The sequence below is a fragment of the Sminthopsis crassicaudata genome, chromosome 1, assembly GCF_048593235.1.
Source record: "Sminthopsis crassicaudata isolate SCR6 chromosome 1, ASM4859323v1, whole genome shotgun sequence".
NCBI lineage: Eukaryota > Metazoa > Chordata > Mammalia > Dasyuromorphia > Dasyuridae > Sminthopsis > Sminthopsis crassicaudata.
In genome coordinates this window covers 160,095,291-160,115,424 of record NC_133617.1, presented here as the reverse complement: position 1 = coordinate 160,115,424, position 20,134 = coordinate 160,095,291, and the positions used below count along the sequence as shown (strand labels likewise).

The window sequence follows — 20,134 nt, the reverse complement described above, 5'->3', positions numbered from 1 at the left end:
ATATTTTTAAAAGGATCCGTCTCTATCTTTATTTTGTAGGAATTTTAAACAAAAGTGCATGGGTTTTCCAACCATGGTTTAAATCCTACTTGACTTGAAGGGTTTCTTGGATAAATTTCTATAGTCTAATTGATAGGGTTTCCTTTAAAATTTTTGAGTCATTATAAATTAATGACACTGATATATAGTTTTCATGTTTTATCTCTTCCTGGTTCAGGTAGTAGGACTGTATTTGTCTCAAAAAGAATCTTAAATAATGTTTTCTTTCTCAAATATTGAGAATAATTTGTTTAGAATCACAAAAGGAAATTATTTGAACTGTTTTAAATAATATCTTTGTTTAGGTCACATGTTAGCCAAATATTACTATTATATGTTTCTAAAGAGTTATGGCTAAAATAAAAAATAAAATAGAGTTAAATAAATCTACATTAGATTTACATTAGCAACAATTTACAAGATACCATCAGTAGGTTAAACTGGCTCATTAAAAACAAAGCCTTCAAAATATCAAGAAGACAAAAACATTGAGGAAAAAAAAAAAAAAGCAGGTAGCCAATAGCCTACCTCCACATAGTCCTTGGCATGGCCCCAGTCTCTCTTGGCATCAAGATTCCCCAAACTGAAACTCTCCAATTGTCCAAGGTGAATCTTAGCTACAGATCGGCTAATTTTTCGAGTTACAAAATTAGCCCCTAAAAAAAAGACAAAAGATATTATCATTGATGTCCCATTGACTGATGAAACACTTAACATCATAGCTTTTGGGCATCTCTTTCCTTCTTCAGCATATCTTCTTTGCTTACCTAATCTTCGCTTAAAGTAATAAAAACATCAAATCACTAAAGTTCATTTGGGTAAAAGAAGAAGCTGGAACTTAGACCTACTCTCACAACAAATATCCTTCTTAGCATTCCTCATTTGCTCCTCAATATGTTGTCTAGGCATAAGGCCAAGGAAAAGCTATTGGAATGTCATTTTTTCTGAACACAAAATGCAGAAGGGTTATATAAAGGAAAACACCAGAATGGAAGACAGACAGCTAAGACCACCCTTGGCTATTTTCATGTATGTGTTTTTTTAAAGGAACATATTTAACTTTCATATTTTCCAAGTAAGAAAACTTATTGGCCTGTCTAGGTATGTGAACAGGAGGTACAAAGGAAAATAATTTCATTCATGGGTGTAACATTAATTGTTAAAAGTGAACAAAGAGCTCAAATGAATCAAGAAAATTTTTTTCTGTACATTTAAGTTAGTAAAATAAAAACATTAAAACCTCATATTCTTATGCCAGTAAGCAGCTTTCCAGTTTCACAACAGCTGCAAATTAATATCTCTCAGAGAACATTCATGACAATATCACCTTTCTACTTAGATGAATTACTGTATGAAAGAATGAGATATAAAATTTACATAAATGTTTTGAAAAGATCAGATGAAAGGTAGCATAAATAAATATAATTATATATTGGACCTATAAGTCAGAAATAGTTTCAACTTTGCAGAGATATATATATATATATCATACTAATGAGAAACTAATGCCCAGTGAATGGATCTGATCTCAGTTGAAGACTTCTATGTACTGACGACTGTGCATGCTTTGCCATTAAAAAGATAATGAATGGCATTTAAAGATTCTGGTAAAGAAATAAGGATAATTTTTCTAAAGATGTATCTTAAATTATGGCAAATTCAAATATATAGCTGATTCATTTATTATACAAGGTCATAATGCTTATTTCAGTATTAATATACTTCTACCAAATATGATGGGAATACTCTAACCACTGTTATTGCTTAGAAATAAAATTATGTAATCTTCCTTGGTTCATAAATAAAATTTAATTTCATGAACAAATATTTCAAAAGTAAAAGCCTCACCATAATAGAACTATAGGATCTATTATAATAGATAATATCATATTATCTACTACATATAGGAAATATATTATTATTATTTAATAACTAAAAGGCACTTCATCTAGTCCTAATTTAGCTTTCCAAAGCAAACTATTAAGAATAAAATGTTAAAGAGAAACTTCATAATTTCCCATTTAATTTTAATAATCAGAAACTAATACATTTATTTCAGTCTATTTTGATTGAATTCCACAAACATTTTTTAAATGCCAACTATGTGTAAGTCATTATAGTTGGTGCTTGGATAAAGACAAAAATGAAATAGGCTCTTGAAGTTGATGTCAGTCCCCCTTTGTACCCAATGTTGGATTGGACCTATAAGTCAGAAATAGTTTCAACTTTGCAGAGATATATATCATACTAATGAGAAACTAATGCCCAGTGAATGGATCTGATCTCAGTCGAAGACTTCTATGTACTGACTGACTGTGCATGCTTTGCCATTAAAAAGCTAATGAATGGCAAAAATGTCATCTAGAACTATCACCAGTATTGATTCATGTTTTAAAAAGGACTTTTTTTTGCAGCTTTTGTGTCAAATTTTCTGGCATTAATATCTTCCAACAATCTTTCAAAACAGATACGATGGGCAGCAAGTGTAATTGTTAGATTGTTTTTTGGAGTAAGTCTAATTGTTAGAATATTTTTTCCAGATATCAAGTCTAAACATGCCTCTTTTTCACTCTGGTTCTGCCAAAAAAAAAAAATCTCTTTAAGATAATAAATTGCTGATAAAGTGTTGACTTGAGTTGATTCAGTTTGCAAAGTTCCTTAACTTGGGGGGGGGGTGCATGAAAAGTTTATTTTTTATTTAATGGGTTATATATAATATATATCATTAATATTTATAACATACTATATATAAAAACACATAATATAAATTATCAATATTAATGATATATTGTATTATATATGATATAATAATGCTATGCATATTATTATGCACATAATAATTTAATTATATTATACATCATCAGTTATATTATCTTTTCTAAACATAGAACCACCTAAAGATATAAAATTTCCTCTAAGAACTGATTTGGCTGCATCCTACAAATTTTGGTATGTTTTGTCATTCTTTTGGATGAAATTATTGTTTCTATGATTTGTGGTCTCACCCATTTATTCTTTTGTTGTGCCATAGTTCTCTTTTATTATCCTGACTCAGTTTCCCTAAATTGTCCTGTCTCGGTTTCCCTAATTGTTCTGCCTCTCTGGCATTACATTTTGGAGGCTTCCCAGCAAGATATTAGAAAATGAGAGCAGGATTAGAGACAATAGACACGTTCTGGTCTCTACCCCTGGGCCTCAGGGCAGCTGGGGATCTGGGCTCTTTGCTTGGAGAGGCTGGCCCACTGGACTTTTTCCAGAGCCTCTGGAAAAGAGAGCAGTTTCCAGCCACAAGTGTGCCTGAAGCCCGACAGAGGGCATTCCATTTCAGCCATGGGAGAATAAGTCTGGATGTCTTAAGACCTGTTCTGTTCTATCTGTGCTAACATCTGGATTCTCAGAATAATGAAATGCTGACAGGCATTAATTTGTAAGAATAGGGTCCTCTGGACGCAGGGGGCATCTGGTTCTGTGTGCCAGAGTATAAATTTGGGTGTCTTTTTAAGACACCATCTAGCTCTGGTTTTCATGTTAACGTCTTATTGAATGTTGTAACTGAGCAGTCTATGTCTGTGTTCTGTGTGACTTGTTTGTCTGTCCTGTTGGCTCTGCTAAAATTTTAAGAACAATGACTAAGAAATTTTGGAATTGGGGGCAGCTAGGTGGTGCAGTGGATAGAGCACCAGCCCTGAATTCAGGAGGACCGAGTTCAAATCTGGTCTCAGACACTTAACACTTCCTAGCTGTGTGACCCTGGGCAAATCACTTAACCCCAGCTTCAGAAAAAAAAAAAAAAAAAAAAAAATTTGGAATTGGTTATTTCAATGTTGCAACTATACTAAGTATAAAGTTTGTTTGTGATTTGAAACTTTTAAAAACTGGCACTCCGGTTTTTCCTTGAAATAATTTAAAATTCAGGTTCAGCTAGGGTTAGGTTAGCCTGTTAAGGCCTCTGGGGAACAAAGGAGTTTATGCTAATTGCTTTGAACTCCAGCTGGAGAAAACATTTGATTAGGAATTTTAGGATGATGCTGAAATTGTGGGAAATAATTTTACTGTTGCCTTTGCATGCCAGATTTGTTCTGAGTATTCTCTTGGGCAGTTTTAAAATTGTGGGAAATAATTTTACTGTTGCCTATGCAGGCTAGATTTAGTTATCTTTAAGTATAAGAGCTTAAAAGAACAATAGCTTGTTAAAGAAGTTCTGTTAACTTGCCTGAAAGGGGTCACATGCCTCTAATTAGGTAAAGAAGGGTCTGACTTTTCTAAAGGCTCCAACTCTGGCCAAAGTTGGAGCTTAGGAGAAGTCCATTGGGAATAATGGGCCATGTGGGGCCAGAGAGTGAAGAAAAAAACTATGATGTTTAGTAAAGTTCATTATTTGAAATATGATAGGAAAAGCAGTTTTATATTATTGGGAATTTAAAGCTGTATTTAGTTTGGTTCAGAGTTTGTTACCTATATTATGACATTATAAGTTATGCTTTAAATACAGCTCTGGTGGACATGTGGGCTTTATGGAATACTTCCCCCTTCCCTGCCCCCTACTGCTTTCTGCTACTTTAAAGGTTGGGTGGGGTAGGGATATTTTGTCATCAAAGGTCAAGATTAAACTCACCCCTACTGCTCTCTGCTACTTCAGCTCCAGAGTATCTAGTTAGTCTAGATGCCTCAAGTTAGCCCCTGCCTCTTTGGAGGTTAAGTTGGGGCAAGGACAGCCACATGGAATCCTTCCCCTCTACAATAAGAGTGTTCCAGCCGCTTTCTGCAGAGGTTTGGCTTTGGCAAATGATTTCAAGAAATAGGGCCATTTTTAACATAATTGACTGATCTATAATTTGGTAGGGCTATTTCTAAAAGTTTAATTGATGTTTTAAAGAATCTTTCAAATTCTTTTATGTGGAATTGGGTATTCTGTATAAGTTTAATTAATTGTATCCTGAGGTTATGCCCATCATTTAGAGGACTTCTGAAAATAAGTTTTTTTTCTTTGTCCTTTTGAACATGTTTTTGTTAAATATGAAAGATAACTTGTGGACTTACTGAAACAAATTTATTATTGTTATCAATATGAGTTTATGGTATTTCTAAAAGTTTAATAGTTTTAAGAATCTCTTAGATTCTTTTATGTGGTACTAGCATATTCTATATAGGATATTCTAAATTTTAATTGATTATATTGAGTCATCCTGAGGACATTTAAAGAGCCTCTGAAAATAATTTTTTTTGTCCTTTTGAAAATGTTTCTGTTATGGACAATATGTAATGTGGGATATTTATCTGTGTATTGGGTATTTTTAAAAGCAAAATTATTTGTATGTATAACGTTCACTTATGGGAACATCTACTTAGATATGAAAAAAGTGAACTTACTGAGAAAAATTCTTACTGTTATAAATATATAAGGTTATGGTAAATATCTGTTTAGGATTTATCTGAAACTTTGGCTAGTTATTGGAAGTAAAATTTCTTGGGCTTATAGTTAATGCTATTTGGGAGTTTTAAAGCTCCACACTCTGAGTTACTGGGACAATTAACTGGAGCAAAAATGAATTTAAGCTATTTAATCCTATTTTGCTGAAAGTTAAGTTTAAACTGCTTATGTTATAATTGTGTCCTTGCATTTTTTTTCTCCTGTGACTGATTTCTATAATCAGAGCAATGGTCAATAGAAACTGTTACTACAATTCAATTATGTCATACTTTGCTATTTCCAGTCTGGTTATATGTTATACCTTGCTGTTTCCAATCTGGTTATATGTAATCATTACATCCTAAATACTTGGGCAAATAAGTATTTAGTCTGATCATCTATCTGTTACTAGATATTATGTTTGGATATTCAAGTTTTTTTTTAAGGTTCCTTACTAATGAAAGGACAAAAAAGCCTAACTGCCATTTTATCTATTGGGAAGCTGCTGGCCAATTCATACCGGTCTCTTCATGTTTTGTATCAGTCTGTTCTAATCTTTATTTGTTAGATTTGTGTTTTTTGTTCTAGATTTTGATCAGATTACAGTATCGACTTGTTTCTGGAACCTAGATCAGTTTTGATTGCCAGCATGCTAAGCCACATCACATATATACTCTGCATGGACTGAGTCTCCTGCCTGTGCCCAGGCTTAAATAGTTTTTGAATGAGGCTTCGTCCCTTACCCCTGATGGACTGATATGGGGGAATTTAGGAACCCTGATTGGGTCATCTATTACTGTGTGTTTAAGATTTGGGATGGATTTGTTAAAACTGTGTAACACTGTATGTTTGAGGGATTTTTAGGAAATTTACTGCACTTGTCTGTTTTGTACAGGAATTTTGATTCACTCTTGGGGTTTATATGTTGAATAGTTATTATATAATTTCTTTCCATGAGAAAAAAAAAAAAAAAAGGAGGAAGAAACTGGTTAGGAAATTGGGAAAACTGATGTATTTTTCTTAGGCACTTCTGCCCTGTCCCCTATCTCATTAGTTCAGATTGAGTTGGAAATTATTTAAACAGTCCTTTTTGGTTTTACTCCTTGCTTAAAATTTACTGGACTATGATTTGCTGGTTATGTTTTAACTTTGAAATCCCCTAGTCTGTTGAAATTGCCCTGGCAGACTCAGTTTTGGGGATTATTTTGTAGAAACAACCAGAAATCAGACACCTATCTGGGAACTGGCAATCTCTCCAATCTGTTTCTCTACTCCTGTTACCCAGTTCCTTAATTAGTATTTCAGCATTCTCAAAGGACCTTGTAGTATGGTATCAGGCCTCTAATAGTTTAGGGTGGCCTGCCTTGGTCTAACTGCATAATCTGCTCAGAAATCTGGATCCTAGTAGCAGCTCCTGTTCTATCGAGAGGGAACAGGTGGAGCTACTCCAGGCCCTACTTTTTCCCTCTTTTGGAATCCCTGACAGACATGGGGTGCCCCTCTTAGGGCAGCAGGACTGCCTTGAGCACTGCTACTAAGGAGAAACTGAGTTAAATGCACAAATGACCAGAGACCTAATTCACAGTAAACTGTCCATCTCAAATTGGATTCTCTGGCTGAGATGCTCCCCAGCTGCAGAGGACCTGCTATTTCTGCAACAGGGAGGTCTGTGTGTCTCCCTACATGAGGAATGCTAATTTTTTTGCTAATAACTCAAGTTATTAGGGAGAGACTTGTCCTTACCTTAAGTCTTTGCATTTTTCTAGTTTTATTTTGGTTTATTTGCTTTACATTGGGTTGGTCAAAATTATGGTGCTAAGACCTTCTAGAGGAAGGTAATTTAATGATTTGAATATTCAGAAGAGAGTGTGGTGGAATGTTGTGTCACAGTTCTCTATTATTGTCCTGACTCAGTTTCTCTAAATTGTCCTGCCTCAGTTTCCCTAATTGTTCTGCCTCAGTTTATAATTGTTCTGTTCAATCCTGCAAAAATGACTCCTCCCTCTTAATCAGAATATATGATAAGGATAAAAGATCTTATATTTTAGAATATCAGAATGCCTTTCCCCACCCCAATCTATCAGAATATCAGATACCATCTTATCAAGATGCCTCTCCTCATGTCTGGGGTGCCACCCCATATTACACCATCCCCCTCTCTGTGGCTTGCCCCACCCTGTCAGAGTCCTGTTTCCATTCTCAGCACCTTGACTCTGCCCCTGCCTCAGTCTATCCCCTGTATCTAAGTCACGTGTGTATATGTCACTGAGAACTCACATTGTGTGCTGAATTCTTGGAGACGATAGTCTCATTCAGTCCTGGGACCAAATCATGGATCTATTTGATCCCAGTAAATCTCTCCCTTTTAAATAAATTATTAAATATTCTCTAATCTCTATCTTGCCTCAGTTTCTTTGGCATTACACTTTAGGATTAGATTATTTGGCTTCCAATTAATATTTAGTCTATTTTCCCCTGGTCTTTTTTTGCATCTAATTTTTAGTACATCACAATCTGGGGGGAAAAAAAAAAGCATTTACTAGTTCTGCCTTTCTGCATTAGATTTTGAAGTCATTTAGAAATAATTCAGAATTTTAGCAAAGTTGCAGGATAAAAAATAAATCCACATAAATCCTCAGCATTTTTATACATTACCAACACAATCCAACAGCAAGAGATACAAAGAGAAATTCCATTCAAAATAACAGTCGATAGTATAAAATATTTGGGAATATATCTACCAAAGGAGAGTCAGGAATTATATGAGCAAAATTACAAAACACTTGCCACAAAAATAAAGTCAGATTTAAATAATTGGAAAGACATTCAGTGTTCTTGGATAGGCCGAGCGAATATAATAAAGATGACAATACTCCCCAAACTAATCTATTTATTTAGTGCTATACCAATCAGACTCCCAAGAAACTATTTTAATGACCTAGAAAAAATAACAACAAAATTCATATGGAAGAATAAAAGGTCGAGAATTGCAAGGGAACTAATGAAAAAAAAGTCAGAGGAAGGTGGTCTAAGTGTACGTGATTTAAAGCTATATTATAAAGCAACAGTCACCAAAACCATTTGGTATTGGCTAAGAAATAGACTAGTTGATCAGTGGCATAGGTTAGGTTCACAGGGCAAGATAGTGAATAAAAATAGCAATCTAGTGTTTGACAAACCCAAACATACCAACTTTTGGGATAAAAATTCATTATTTGACAAAAACTGCTGGGAAAACTGGAAATTAGTATGGCAGAAACTAGGCATGGACCCACATTTAACACCACATACTAAGATTAGATCAAAATGGGTCCAAGATTTAGGCATAAAGAACGAAATCATAAATAAATTGGAGGAACATGGGATGGTTTACCTCTCAGACTAGTGGAGGAGGAAGGAGTTTGTGTCCAAGGGAGAACTAGAGACCATTATTGATCACAAAATAGAAAATTTTGATTACACCAAATTAAAAAGTTTCTGCACAAACAAAACTAATGCAAACAAGATTAGAAGGGAAGTAACAAATTGGGAAAAAATTTTTACAGTTAAAGGTTCTGATAAAGGCCTCATCTCCAAAATATACAGAGAATTGACTTTAATTTATAAGAAATCAAGCCATTCTCCAATTGATAAATGGTCAAAGGATATGAACAGACAATTTTCAGATGATGAAATTAAAACTATTTCCACTCATATGAAAGAGTGTTCCAAATCACTATTGATCAGAGAAATGCAAATTTTTTTTTTTTTTTTTTTTTTAAATAGGCTGGGGTAAAGTGACTTGCCCAAGGTAACACAGCCAGGAAGTGTTAAGTGTCTGAGACCAGATTTGAACTCGGGTCCTCCTGAATTCAGGGCTGGTGCTCTATCCACTGCGCCACCTAGCTGCCCCCGAGAAATGCAAATTAAGACAACTCTGAGGTATCATTACACCTGTCAGATTGGCTAAGATGACAGGAACAAATAACGATGAATGTTGGAGGGGCTGTGGGAAAACTGGGACACTGATGCATTGTTGGTGGAGTTGTGAAAGAATCCAACCATTCTGGAGAGCAATCTGGAATTATGCCCAAAAAGTTATCAAAATGTGCATACCCTTTGACCCAGCCATACTACTACTGGGCTTATACCCCAAGGAAATACAAAAGAAGGGAAAGGGTCATGTATGTGCCAAAATGTTTGTGGCAGCCCTTTTCATGGTGGCTAGAAGCTGGAAGATGAATGGATGTCCATCAATTGGAGAATGGTTGGGTAAATTATGGTATATGAATGTTATGGAATATTATTGTTCTATAAGAAATGACCAACAGGAGAAATACAGAGAGGCTTGGAAAGACTTACATCAACTGATGCTGAATGAAACGAGCAGAACCAGAATATCATTATACACTTCAACAATGATACTGTACGAGGATCTATGCTGATGGAAGTGGATTTCTTCAACATAGAGAAGAGCTAATCCAATTCCAATTGATTAATGATGGACAGAACCAGCTACATCCAGAAAAGGAACACTGGGAAATGAATGTAAACTGTTATTTTTACCTTCTGAATGCAATTCTTCCTGTGCAACAAAAAATTCGGTTCTACACACATATATTGTATCTAGAATATACTGTAATATATTTAACATATATAAGACTGCTTGCCATATGGGGGAGGGGGTTGGGGGAGGAAGGGAAAAAATCTGAATAGAAGTTAAATGCAAGGGATAATGTTGTAAAAAATTACCCATGCATATGTACTGTCAAAAAAATGTTATAATTATAAAATAAAATTAAAATTAAAAAAAAAAAAAAAGATTTTGAAGTCATTATGCTCTAATATATGGCCAATTTTTCTATAGGTTCCATGAACCACTGGGAAAAAAGTCTCCATTCAATTTTCTCCAAAGATCTATCATACCTAACTTTTCTAAAATTCTATTTATGTCCTTAACTTCTTTCTTATTTATTTTGTGGTTCGATTTATCTAGTTCTCAGAGTGTAAGGTCGAGATTCCCCCATTAGTATAGTTTACTGTCTGTTTCTTCTTGCAGCTCTCTTAACTTCTCCCCTAGGAATCTGGCTGCTATAACAGTTGGTGTATGTATGTGATACGGGCAGTAGCCTCCTTTAAGATTCCTTTTCTGATCCCCAACCCCCTTTGGGACTGACCTTTGATTTACAAGATCTGGTCAAAACCACCCTTTTGTATTCCAAGGGGAGAGATCTGTATCTGAGCTAATTTGGGCTATAATTTAATGATCTGCTCAGGTTTCCCAACCCCCACCTGGTGCGTTCTGGCCCTCAAGGAATCAACCTGGGACCCCACCCATAGGACCCTTCAGGCAAATAAAAGAGCCAAGCTGGAATCATCTCTTGGCAGAAGGTTGAAACATGCAAGCACCATGCTGTGCATCACAGACTCTCTGTTAGCCACTTTTGGTGTATTTCTTCCTCTATTTAATACCTTTTACTAACCAGACTCTAACCTTACTTCCAAACCCTACAATAAACCTTTTTTTAATCAATCTAGGTTTTCGGGCCTGTAAATTCCTTTCCAGGGGACTCTGCGCCGCCACTAGAACTCATTTAACTTTGTATCCTTGCGCCGAATCCAAAGGGGTTGCAGGGGAGCTCTATTTCACTCGCTGTACCCCAACCTGCCACTAGACCTCAATTAATCCTAATTTTATTTAGGTATCCCTTATCTAGGCCTTATCATTTGGTTATACCTCATCATATGTTTAGTATTTATATTATTTCATTACCTGTGGTACTCTTTAGCAAGATATAGTTTTCTTCCTTATCTCTTTTAATTAGATCTATTTTTGCTTTTGTTTGATCTGAGATAAGGATGGCTACCCCTAATTTTTTTACTTCACCTGAAGCATACATAATAGATTCTGCTCCAACCTTTACCTTTACTCTGTATGTATCACTTTGCTTTAAATGTGTTTCTTATAAATAAAAATTGTAGGATTCTGGCTTTTAATCCAGTCTCCTATCCTGCTTCCGTTTTATAGGAGAGTTCATCTCATTCACATTCACAGTTAAAATGACTAATTCTGTACTTCCTGCCATCTTATTTACCCCAAGTTATGCTTTTCTCTTTCCTTCCCCCTTTCCCTCCTTGCCAGTATTTTGCTGCTGACTACCACCTCCCTCAAACAACTCCCCTCTTACAATCCCTCTCCCTTTTTTATACCTTTACCCTACTACTTCTGTTTTTCCTTCTATTACCCACCCCTTTCCTTTCCTACTTTCCTATAAAGTGAGACAGTTTCTCTGTGAAAGAAATTAAAACTATTTCTATTCATATAAAAAGGTGCTCTAAATAAATCACTTTGATCAGAGAAATGCAAATTAAGACAACTCTGAGGTACCACTACACCTCTCAGATTTAACATATATTTTTACCATGTTAAAAAAATAAATAAACATAAAAGCAAAACATAATCAAAATACTTCTTCCCAAATTAGAACTCATATTTGCTTACTTAGCCAAAGGGACAAAAAAAAAAATCAATATTTCATTCCTCACTGGAGTACATTATGCTGGAGTATCTAGTTATCTTTGACATAAAAAAGCATTCTTAGTTTTTTCAAAAATTTTTAAATGATTTGGTTTCTAGATTTTTCTTTGTCCTGCATATCTACTTATAGGTTCCTCTTAATTTGCAGTTAGAAGGAAAGGACCATTGCAATAAACATGGGTTCAGTTTGCAATTAGCAAAGGGATAAGAAGTAGGGAGAAGAGCATTTTTTTATAGTTTCATAATCATTAGAACTTAGTGTTGTCATTTTAATTTAGTTTTTAAAAAATCCTATACTATGAAAATTGTTTGGCTTTTTTTTTTTTTTTTTTTTTTTTTTTTTTGATAGGATAATAGAATCATATAATTGGAGTTAGACAGGGTTGGATAATATTGACTAATTCAGATGAGGAAATTTAAGTCTGGAGGGCTCCAGTGATTTGCCTGAAGTTATGTAAGTGGTTAGGAGAAAAGCTAGGGGAAACTAGTTCTCTGAGTCCAAATACAGTGTTCCTTCCACAGCACCAAGCAGTAATACAGAACTTTGAATTGACTGCAGAGTCATGCTGTTTTTGGTGATGCTTTCCCTTTAAGTCAGGCTACATTTCCTGTAGGCTCAGAAAAGACAAGAAGATCACCTACGGTTTTGAGATCACTCCACCACTTAAACACAATGAGGTGAATTAAGGTCAGAATTAAAGTCAAATTCTTAATTTCCTGGCTTTGTCAGTCTGCTAGTCACATTTTAATATTTCCATTCCTTTGTAAAGTAGTCACTATTGTTAGGCCTCAATTTTATTTTGTCACAAATATTTTATAAAATATCACAAAAGAATGTTTTAAGTTAAGAATCTCCTAAAATATGATATAAAATGAAGAAAATTGAAGAAAATGTGATACTGTAAAATATTATTAATAAAATTTCATTTAAAAAGGGCATTTTCCCCTGCCCTCATTATAAAAAACAGGGAGACTATTTTTTTTTTTTCTCTCTGTATTCCAGGCATCATTAGTATACAATTCCTGGTATATAGTAAGCACTTAATAAGTGCTTACCACTGATTAATTAGAAGCATGCTTTTTTAAATGAACAAATGAGAAGTGGATATAATAGCAGCAGATTGTGTTTGTTTTAATCTACATCAGAATTTATTTCTTTGGAGATATTTTAAAAAATAGTAACTGGGGACTGCCAATGATAATGATTATTTCTAACACATATATAATTCTTTAGCGCAAGTGAACTGTTTCATTAAAATAACAGAAATGAAGGAAGAAACAATTAAAGGGGTATATGTCAAGTCCTAGAATTAATAATCATTATTTTTATCTCATTTCCCAATGACAGAGATGAATTTTCATATTATTTTTCCGTGCAGACCCCAAATTAATTATGGCTAAAGTGGTCATAAGTCACTTTGAACACAAGAGCAGTTTTCTCAACAGAATTATATGCTTGAAATTAATGTTTAACCAGTTTTACAATTTGCAATTTTTCCGAAATATCTTCTAGAATTGAAAGCCTCTTCATATGCAGAATGATTGATACTTCTTTGGAAAGTAAAAATTGTAAAAATCATTCCAATTCATACTGAACCCCACATGAACCTAAACCTCTGCTTGATTTTTTCTCCCCACAATCCTGCCATCTGCTACTCCAAAGCACGTGGTAATTTTAGGCATCCCCACTGAGAACTGACTGGGCCACAGCTCTGTTGAGACAGGGTGTAGAAAGAAAAGACACTGAGAATGTCATGGCTGACTGACCAGACTTCTGAGATCAGAGAGATTATGCCTCATTTGCTCACCAAGTCCTGCCAAAAGAAACACTATTTAACTGCAGGTACTCAAAACCCACCAGGCATGTTTAAAGAAATTTCAGGCTTAAAAGAAGACCATTCATAATGTGCATTTGTTTGGGAAAACTACCACCTTTTGGCAAGTATTCATAAATAAGTCTTTAAAGGGAGAGGTAAAAAAGGATTCCGCTGTTTGTACCAACTACTGAGTACATTTTTCTGCCAATAGTTATTATACTCATAAATACTTTATTTGAAGTGAAATGAAAGAAAAAATGTAGAGAAATTTTACAGCAAATAATAATCAAAAAAGATAATTACCAATTTTATAAACTGAAAGTAAAAAATAAAATCCATCAATTTTTAATAGCTATATTCACAGCAAATTTCTAACCAAACTTTCATATTTTAAAGAATTTACAAAGAGAATTCTTAAAGGTTTGATAATAACATTTTTATAATTAAAATGGACATTTCCCCTTTTTTTCTCACAAGTTTTGTCTATAATTTTAATAAATATTTGGTAGCCCCATCAAGAATGCATTATTGTATTTATTTCTCTTATAGCCCTTTTAAAAATTACATTCTTTTTTTTTTTGTCATCTTTACCAATAAGTTATATTTGAGATAGAAATCCAGAGTTCCTTTAATGTATCTTTCTCTAATTTTTTGATATGACTATTAATGGCTCAGATTTCTTCCTTTAAAAATTTCCCACTCATAGGGGCAACTAGGTGGTGCAGTGGATAGAGCACCAGCCCTGAATTCAGGAGGACCCAAGTTCAAATTTGTTCTCAGACACTTAACACTTCCTAGATGTGTGACCCTGGGTCTTGTCATTAACCCCAGCCTCAGAAAAAGAAAAAAAAAAAAAAAATTCCCACTCATAAGGTATTGGGTAACAGCTCCTGTTCTTATATATTTAAAACAGTCCTGATCTAGCTATCAGATCCTTTTCAGAGTAACCTGATACAAAATTTTTCACCAATTGATTTCCTTCTAATTTTAAATGTGATCATTTTTTTTGATGAGGTAATTGGAGCTAAGTGACTTATCTGGGATCACACAGCTAGGAAGTGTTGTGTTTGAGGTTGGATATGAACTCAGGTCTTCCACTGTGCCATCTAGCTGCCCCATTCCCTTCTAAATATAACCACAATGCATTTGTGAAAACTTGTTTTTAAATAAATTCTTATTGTTGTCTTTGTTTTGTTAATTCCCATAATTTCCCCCAAGTCTTCTTCCCCTGCCAAAGAACAAATATTTAATGCCAAAAAAATAGAAAAAAAATAAGGAAAATAATTTGAATAACTGAATGGTACATCAAAAAAAAAAAAAATCTGAAAATATGTGCAATGTACCACACTGATACACATAACACCGCAACATAATGACAAGACCAGACTCACTGAAAAAAATCTGATGTTGGGGAAATTTGAAGACAGAAAAAGGGGATGATGGGAACAACAGAGGAAGAGTATCATGGAAACAATGAACATGAACTTGGATAGATTCTGAGATAGTAGGGGAATAGAAGAACCTAGTGTGCTAAGGTCTAAGAGATTTCAAAGAGATGGATAGGACTGACTAACTAAACAAGTTTGGGATGTTTTTTTTTTTCCCATCTCTTGATATGTTTATTTATAGCTTTTGATTTTGATTTTGTGAGTGTTTGTTTTTCCATTTACATTGAAGTCATCTATCTATCTATCTATCTATCTATCTATCTATCTATCTATCTATCTAGATCATTTTGTATCAGTCCATGGAGAACATTTTCTTTTTGTTACCAAAATTATTATTTCTTATAGAATAACAATATTTTATTATTCTCATATGCCAAACTTTATTTAGCCATTCCCCAATTGAAAGCCATATACTTTGTTTCAAATTCTTTGCTACCACAACAAAAGTTACTATAAGTATTTTGATGTATATGAGGACTTTCTTGTTATACATAGTTCTCCTTTGGAGATACGTTTAGCAATGAAATCTCTGGATCAAAGAGTATGGACAATATACTTTATCTGCATAATTCAAAATTGCTTTTAACAAATTTTGATGGAAGGATTCTTAGAAGATGGCAGAACCTTTTTTTTTTTTTTTTAGGTTGGTAATTTTCAAGCTCTCCATATTTCCCCTCATAGTGTACACAGATTGGTGAAAAATCAAGAAGACTTTGGGCAGAACAGGGGTCCTCCTGGTACAACCCAAGAAGATCTGAAGAAAGATCCTAGGCCAGGATTAAACCCCTGAAGTGAAAATACCTCCAGGCTAGTTCCATTGAAACAGCAAGTGTGTATCAATAGACATATTCGATTTATGGTGAAACTTCTTCCACTTCATTGAAAAGTGAAAAGGAAGGAGTAAGCTAAGGGGAAGGGAATACAGAAATTTCCAGGAAAAGGAGTAAAATAAGGGGAGGATCTTTAAGGTGGGGGAGGGATCCTAAAAAGGGAGGGCTGTGAAAAGCAAGTGGTGTTCAGCAGTTTAATACTGGGTAGGGGGATAAAGGGAAGGAAAGGGGAAAAGCATAAGCAGGGGTTAATAGGATGGCAAGCAATATAGAATTAGTCCTTCTAACCATAAATGTGAATGGGGCAAACTGCCTCTTAAAGAGGAAGCAGTTAGCAGACTGGATTAAAAGTCAGAATCCTATTATATGTTGTTTACAGGAAACACACCTGAAACTGGGTGAGACATTCAAAATAAAAGTAAAAGGGTGGAGCAGAATCTATTATTCTTCAGGCAAAACCAAAAAAGCAGGAGTAGCTATCCTCTTCTCAGATCAAGCAAAAACAAAAATTGATCTAATTAAAAGAGATAAGGAAGGGCATTATATCCTGCTAAAGGGCAGCATCAATAATGAAGCAGTATCAATATTAAACATATATGCACCAAGTGGTGCAGCATCTAAATTCTTAAAAGAGAAATTAAGAGAGCTGCAAGAGGAAATAGATAGCAAAACTATAATAGTGGGAGATCTCAACCTTGCACTCTCAGAATTAGATAAATCAAACCACAAAATAAATAAGAAAGAAGTCAAAGAGGTAAATAGAATACTAGAAAAGTTTGATATGATAGATCTTTGGCAAAAGCTAAATGGAGACAGAAAGGAATATACTTTCTTCTCAGCAGTTCATGGAACCTATACAAAAATTGACCATATACTAGGGCATAAAAACCTCAAAATCAAATGCAGTAAGGCAGAAATAGTAAATGCATCCTTTTCAGACCATAATGCAATCAAAATTACATTTAATAAAAAGCCAGGGGAAAATAGACCAAAAAATAATTGGAAACTAAATAATCTTATACTAAAGAATGATTGGGTAAAACAGCAAATCATAGACATAATTAATAACTTCACCCAAGAAAATGACAATAATGAGACATCATACCAAAATGTGTGGGAGACAGCCAAAGCAGTAATAAGGGGAAGTTTTATATCTCTACAGGCCTACTTACATAAAATAGAGAAAGAGAGGGCCAACGAATTGGGCTTACAACTAAAATTGCTAGAAAAGGAACAAATTAAAACCCCCCAGACAAACACAAAACTTGAAATTCAAAAAATGAAAGTAAAAAAACTATTGAATTAATTAATAAAACTAAGAGTTGGTTTTATGAAAAAACCAACAAAATAGACAAACCCTTAGTAAACCTGATTAAAAAAAGGAAAGATAAAAAGCAAATTGTTAGTCTTGAAAATGAAAAGGGTGAACTCACCACTAATGAAGAGGAAATTAGAACAATAGTTAGGAGCTACTTTGCTCAACTTTATGCCGATAAATTCGAGAACTTAAATGAAATGGAAGAATACCTTCAAAAATATAGCTTGCCCAGATTAACAGAGGAAGAAGTAAGTAGTCTAAATAGTCCCATCTCAGAAAAAGAAATAGAACAAGCTATTAACCAACTTCCTAAGAAAAAGTCCCCAGGACCAGATGGATTTACATGTGAATTCTACCAAACATTTAAAGAACAACTAACTCCAATGCTATGTAAACTATTTGAAAAAATAGGGAATGAAGGAGTCCTACCAAATTCCTTCTAAGACACAGATATGGTGCTGATACCTAAACCAGGTAGATTGAAAACTGAGAAAGAAAACTATAGACCAATTTCCTTAATGAATATTGATGCTAAAATCTTAAATAAGATATTAGCAAAAACAATTCAGAAAATCATCCCCAGGATAATACACTATGACCAAGTGGGATTTATACCAGGAATGCAGGGCTGGTTTAATATTAGGAAAACTATTAGTATAATTGACCATATTAATAATCAAATGAATAAAAACCATATGATCATCTCAATAGATGCAGAAAAAGCATTTGATAAAATCCAACATCCATTCCTACTAAAAACGCTTGAGAGTATAGGAATAAATGGACCATTCCTTAAAATAATAAGGAGCATATATTTAAAACCTTCAGTAAACATCATATGTAATGGCGATAAACTAGAACCTTTCCCTGTAAGATCAGGAGTGAAACAAGGTTGCCCACTATCACCATTACTATTCAATAAAGTACTAGAAACTCTAGCCTCGGCAATAAGAGCCTAGAAAGAGATTCAAGGAATTAGAGTAGGAAATGAGGAATTCAAACTATCACTCTTTGCAGATGACATGATGGTATACTTAGAGAACCCCAAAGACTCTGCTAAAAAGCTATTAGAAATAATTCAGAATTTTAGCAAAGTTGCAGGATAAAAAATAAATCCACATAAATCCTCAGCATTTTTATACATTACCAACACAATCCAACAGCAAGAGATACAAAGAGAAATTCCATTCAAAATAATGGTCGATAGTATAAAATATTTGGGAATATATCTACCAAAGGAAAGTCAGGAATTATATGAGCAAAATTACAAAACACTTGCCACAAAAATAAAGTCAGATTTAAACAATTGGAAAGACATTCAGTGCTCTTGGATAGGCTGAGCGAATATAATAAAAATGACAATACTCCCCAAACTAATCTATTTATTTAGTGCTATACCAATCAGACTCCCAAGAAACTATTTTAATGACCTAGAAAAAATAACAACAAAATTCATATGGAAGAATAAAAGGTCGAGAATTGCAAGGGAACTAATGAAAAAAAAGTCAGAGGAAGGTGGTCTAAGTGTACGTGATTTAAAGCTATATTATAAAGCAACAGTCACCAAAACCATTTGGTATTGGCTAAGAAATAGACTAGTTGATCAGTGGCATAGGTTAGGTTCACAGGGCAAGATAGTGAATAAAAATAGCAATCTAGTGTTTGACAAACCCAAACATACCAACTTTTGGGATAAAAATTCATTATTTGACAAAAACTGCTGGGAAAACTGGAAATTAGTATGGCAGAAACTAGGCATGGACCCACATTTAACACCACATACTAAGATTAGATCAAAATGGGTCCAAGATTTAGGCATAAAGAACGAAATCATAAATAAATTGGAGGAACATGGGATGGTTTACCTCTCAGACTTGTGGAGGAGGAAGGAGTTTGTGTCCAAGGGAGAACTAGAGACCATTATTGATCACAAAATAGAAAATTTTGATTACACCAAATTAAAAAGTTTCTGCACAAACAAAACTAATGCAAACAAGATTAGAAGGGAAGTAACAAATTGGGAAAAAATTTTTACAGTTAAAGGTTCTGATAAAGGCCTCATCTCCAAAATATACAGAGAATTGACTTTAATTTATAAGAAATCAAGCCATTCTCCAATTGATAAATGGTCAAAGGATATGAACAGACAATTTTCAGATGATGAAATTAAAACTATTTCCACTCATATGAAAGAGTGTTCCAAATCACTATTGATCAGAGAAATGCAAATTAAGACAACTCTGAGGTATCATTACACACCTGTCAGATTGGCTAAGATGACAGTAACAAATAACGATGAATGTTGGAGGGGCTGTGGGAAAACTGGGACACTGATGCATTGTTGGTGGAGTTGTGAAAGAATCCAACCATTCTGGAGAGTAATCTGGAATTATGCCCAAAAAGTTATCAAAATGTGCATACCCTTTGACCCAGCCATACTACTACTGGGCTTATATCCCAAGGAAATACTAAAGAAGGGAAAGGGACCTGTATGTGCCAAAATGTTTGTGGCAGCCCTTTTCATAGTGGCTGGAAACTGGAAAATGAATGGATGTCCATCAATTGGAGAATGGTTGGGTAAATTATGGTATATGAATGTTATGGAATATTATTGTTCTATAAGAAATGACCAACAGGAGAAATACAGAGAGGCTTGGAGAGACTTACATCAACTGATGCTGAATGAAACGAGCAGAACCAGAAGATCATTATACACTTCAACAATGATACTGTACAAGGATGTATGATGATGGAA

At 34.2% G+C, this 20,134-nt stretch overlaps 1 protein-coding gene across 1 annotated transcript in view; it reads right to left on the bottom strand.

The window, feature by feature from the left end:
- The window catches only part of GMDS (GDP-mannose 4,6-dehydratase), a 751,186-nt gene that overhangs the window by 383,578 nt on the left and 347,474 nt on the right, over positions 1-20,134 (bottom strand). The window contains exon 7 of the mRNA XM_074270339.1: positions 568-695. Within this exon, the coding sequence (XP_074126440.1) occupies positions 568-695 (128 nt within the window). The remainder of the gene's footprint in view (positions 1-567; positions 696-20,134) is intronic.